Source organism: Microtus pennsylvanicus, chromosome 1 (genome assembly GCF_037038515.1).
Source record: "Microtus pennsylvanicus isolate mMicPen1 chromosome 1, mMicPen1.hap1, whole genome shotgun sequence".
NCBI classification, from domain to species: domain Eukaryota; kingdom Metazoa; phylum Chordata; class Mammalia; order Rodentia; family Cricetidae; genus Microtus; species Microtus pennsylvanicus.
This window is the reverse complement of record NC_134579.1, coordinates 222,332,711-222,336,904: the sequence shown is the minus strand read 5'-3', so window position 1 is coordinate 222,336,904 and position 4,194 is coordinate 222,332,711. Positions and strand designations below refer to the sequence as shown.

General features: G+C 32.5%; 1 protein-coding gene across 1 annotated transcript; it reads left to right on the top strand.

Moving 5' to 3' along the window:
* The first annotated feature begins 1,331 nt into the window (after positions 1–1,331).
* On the top strand, positions 1,332–2,264 carry LOC142842697 (olfactory receptor 5W2-like). Its single transcript, XM_075959392.1, has one exon. It carries the CDS (start codon positions 1,338–1,340, stop codon positions 2,262–2,264), a length of 927 nt encoding a protein of 308 aa, XP_075815507.1. The 5' UTR covers positions 1,332–1,337.
* Positions 2,265–4,194: the final 1,930 nt, after the last annotated feature.

The following is a 4,194-nucleotide window of genomic DNA, read 5'->3' as shown; positions in this document are numbered from 1 at the left end:
GCTGCAGGGACATAATTCCCAAGAGATACAGGATCTAATAAAACGTTATCCTCTCATATTCTGATACCAAATCCAAACTCATCTCAGGTAAGCTCCTGAGATCACAAGTCCAACTATATACGGTTAATATATGGTTACAAATCACCTTTTCAGAAAGATAAAAGTAATTTTTTATTTAGTCAACAATACAGTTTACTTGGGTAAGTATGTTTAAAATTTAATAAAAACTCTTTATAATCAGAACAGGAGGATTCTGACTGAACTTATTAACATCTATTAAACCATATTTTAATTATTTTCCTTTAGCAGATTATTAGAAACTATTCTTTTTATTTCAAGCTGTTTGTAGATATATATATATATGTGGTTCAAAACCTGTATTTTATTCATCTGCATTTTTTAATTTTATTTTATAAAGCTTTATTAAGATAAATTTTATTTAAATATTATATTAAAAGATAATTTGTAAATTTCAAAACTCTCAGCTACATATGATCATAGTCAAATTCTTTTATAAAGATATATCATTACTTCCTAATATTCACATACTAACTAATTCAAACACACTTGACGAAACATAAAAGTTCACATAACTGCACATACACATGAGGCCATATATCATGGTAGTCTTTATTTATTCTAATGTTCTTTCCATTTTAAAATATTAAGTATATAATATTTGTAGTTGTGAATATACACATGTGACTTCATGATGCTTTCACTATTTTTTAAAATCTTTTTCCATTGAATGAGTAGATTTATTCTTTGGTTTCAAAAGTTCCCCCCAAAATAGTCAAAGAACATAGTGGCTAAATGAGCACATGTATATAGAAGAAGAAGTAACCAGGTGTTATTTGTTACTTACCATTTATTAACAGATGCATTGCTCACAGACACTAGAAGATTTTAATGGTTTATTTTTATTAGGAATGTGGTTATTTTAAAATTCACATTTTTATAAAATCTTGATTTCTAGGAATAATTTCATGTATATTTGAATGTTAAGTTTTATGAATTTGTAACATAATATATTTGCATTTATTCTATATAACAAAATAAATTTATTATTTTAAAGCTCTTCCTATCAAGGAAGGCTATTTCAGAAAAACAGACATATACAGTTTGGTGTATGTCAAAATACCTTCTCAATTACAGATTATGACAACTGGTATGTCAGGTAGATTATTAAAATTAAGTAATAGAAGCTTATTTGAAGATTGAAGTATAATTATACATATTTTGAGGACAAAATAATTTAGAGATATAACACTGTTCTGCATAATAAACGTACTGTGAACATATTTTTTTTTTTTAATTTTTAAGGTTTATCCAAGAAAATGGACAAGAAAAACTGCTCCTCTATTGATGAATTCATTTTCTTGGGAATTACCAATAACTCTGACATGAAAATAGCTCTTTTCACTACATTCCTACTTGTCTATCTCATTACTCTTCTGGCCAATCTGGGGATGATCATTCTAATTAGAGTGGACTCTCAGCTCCACACACCCATGTACTTTTTCCTCAGCCACCTTTCTTTCTGTGACCTCTGCTATTCCACAGCAATTGGACCCAAGATGCTGGTGGACCTCGTGGCTGAGGAGAAATCAATTCCCATTGTTGGTTGTGCTCTGCAGTTCTTGACATTCTGTGTCTTTGCAGATTCTGAGTGTCTATTGTTAGCAGTGATGGCCTTTGATAGGTACCAGGCCATCAGCAACCCCTTGCTCTATACAGTGAACATGTCCAGCAGACTGTGCTCCCTGCTTGTGGCTGGGGTTTACCTGGTAGGAACAGCAGATGCATTGATACATACAACCTTGACGTTCCGCTTGTGTTTCTGTGGATCCAATGAGATCAACCATTTCTTCTGTGATGTCCCCCCTCTTCTATTAATATCTTGCTCAAATACAGAAGCCAATGAGTTAGCAATATTCACCATTTTTGGGTTCATCGAGCTGAGCACCATCTCAGGAGTTCTTGTCTCTTATTGCTACATCATCTCATCAGTCTTTAGGATTCACTCTGCTGAGGGGAGGTTCAAGGCTTTCTCTACCTGTGCCTCCCACTTGACTGCAGTTGCAATTTTCCAGGGAACCATGCTTTTTATGTATTTTCGGCCAAGTTCTTCCTACTCCTTAGATCAAGATAAAATGACATCGCTGTTTTACACTCTGGTGATTCCCATGCTGAACCCTCTGATTTACAGCCTGAGGAACAAAGATGTAAAAACGGCTCTGGAGAAACTGAAGAAAAAAAGGTGATTGATAATTTCTAATATAAACTGAACACTTTTAATTTTAATTCTATCTACACAGCACATATACAAGACATTCTATCGTTACATATTTTCTAAAATATATCCTAAGTTTCACATCTAGTTTTAGGAAAGCTCTGTTAATATCTATGCTCAATTTTTTCTCAAACACTATATGATGTTCTCTGTCTGTGGAAATTTTCTTAACAATTTAAATTTTTCTCAAGTTGTATGTGACCTTCCTTTTCCCTCAATGTAAATTTAAATTTGGTGTGGTGGGTATTTACTCATTGCTTTAAACAGATTTAAATATTTTTAAAGGAAGATTAAATAGACTAACCAGTGGTGAGCATTATATATAGATGAAATAAGACAACTACTCTATATTCATAATATACATAGACTTTATTACCATTCTAGAGACAGTGGGACTGGGGAAAATGGAGTCAATAAATGAGAAGGACTAAAATCTCATACAATAGCCAACTTTATTCAGGTCCTCAGACAGTTTATACTCTGAATATTAATAAAAATAACAGGAGTAAAGTTTTTATGAGTTCAAGCTGGGTACATACAACAAGGCCAAGCTAAATATGACAAAACGTGCTTTTACCTAGAGGCATATAAAGGGCAGTTTAAACAACTAAATAATTAGCAGTAAGCACTAATGAGTAATCTGAACTAAACTCACTTCTATCTGTCATGACTTTGGAAGACCACAAAAACATATTCCAATAGCAATTCTGTGTTTTGAAGAAACTGAGGTCACAAGACTTTTATCTTATTTTCTTGGAGTATTCTCACAAGCCCTTAGACTTCCTTGCATATGAATCCATTCCTGAAGCATATTCTAGTAAAATTTCAGGGAAATCTTGAGTTTAAACCCCATTGACTCAATTTCAGAGAAGATTGTCTAATCCAGTTTCAGGATAACATCTTCTTGGAAGGTAGTTACTCTGTTTCTATATACAAATGATGCCAATAGGGTGGAAATGGCTATACAGTGATTTTTCCAAATAGAGGGGTCAAGATGTAGGGAAACCTACATTTGGAAGATCAACCATGTTGTTTAAAATAAGTACCAGATTTTGGCAATGTATAACTGATTTGTGGAATTGTAAATTCCCCCATCATTTCCTCCATTGGCTTCTAATTTGTTATTATTACTCTGTCAGCCCTAGTTAAATAATTCTCTTCAATTGCTTCTTTTAATTAATTTGCATCTATTTCTGAAATTTCTGTACACATTGTGAACACATAACCATATATTTGTGCCTGGTCCACAAGAAAGAGTTCCAGGACAGGCTCCAAAGCTACAGAGAATCCCTGTCTCGAAAACAAACAAAAAGAAAAAGCATGTATTTGTTTATATAATGAATTATCTGAGTTATAAAAATCCTAGAATCATAGGTGAGAAACACAATGAGACAGCAAACAAATAACAAAACAGAACCCCATGTGATATGAAATATGGTAATACTTGCTAACCACTGTTGGGACAATGCTATGTGCAAATTCAATGCACATAACAGACAGTTTAAGGTTTGAATAAAGTATATAAAATGGTTGTATATACAAAACTGAAATTTCTCTAAATAATTAAGTTCATGATATAGAAACAAATGACCTGTGGCTATGTCCTTGCCACACATTTTTAAATATATTATTGATCCATTTTTCTCATAGTTGAACTCTGGAAAATCATTTTGAAAATAATTTGGATATGGACCTGTATTTGAAAGTCAGTAAAGCCCATTAGTTGGCAGTCACAATGATATATACTAATTTTCCTGAGCACATTCAGCTTTACTGTTTTAGTATTAATTGATCCTGCATGAAAATATTTCAGAATTGAAGACCAGGTGCTCCTCTGCTTTATGATACTGTCGGGCAAAAATATAAGTTCTCAGAAAAAATTCCTGATAAGGAGTCTTCAT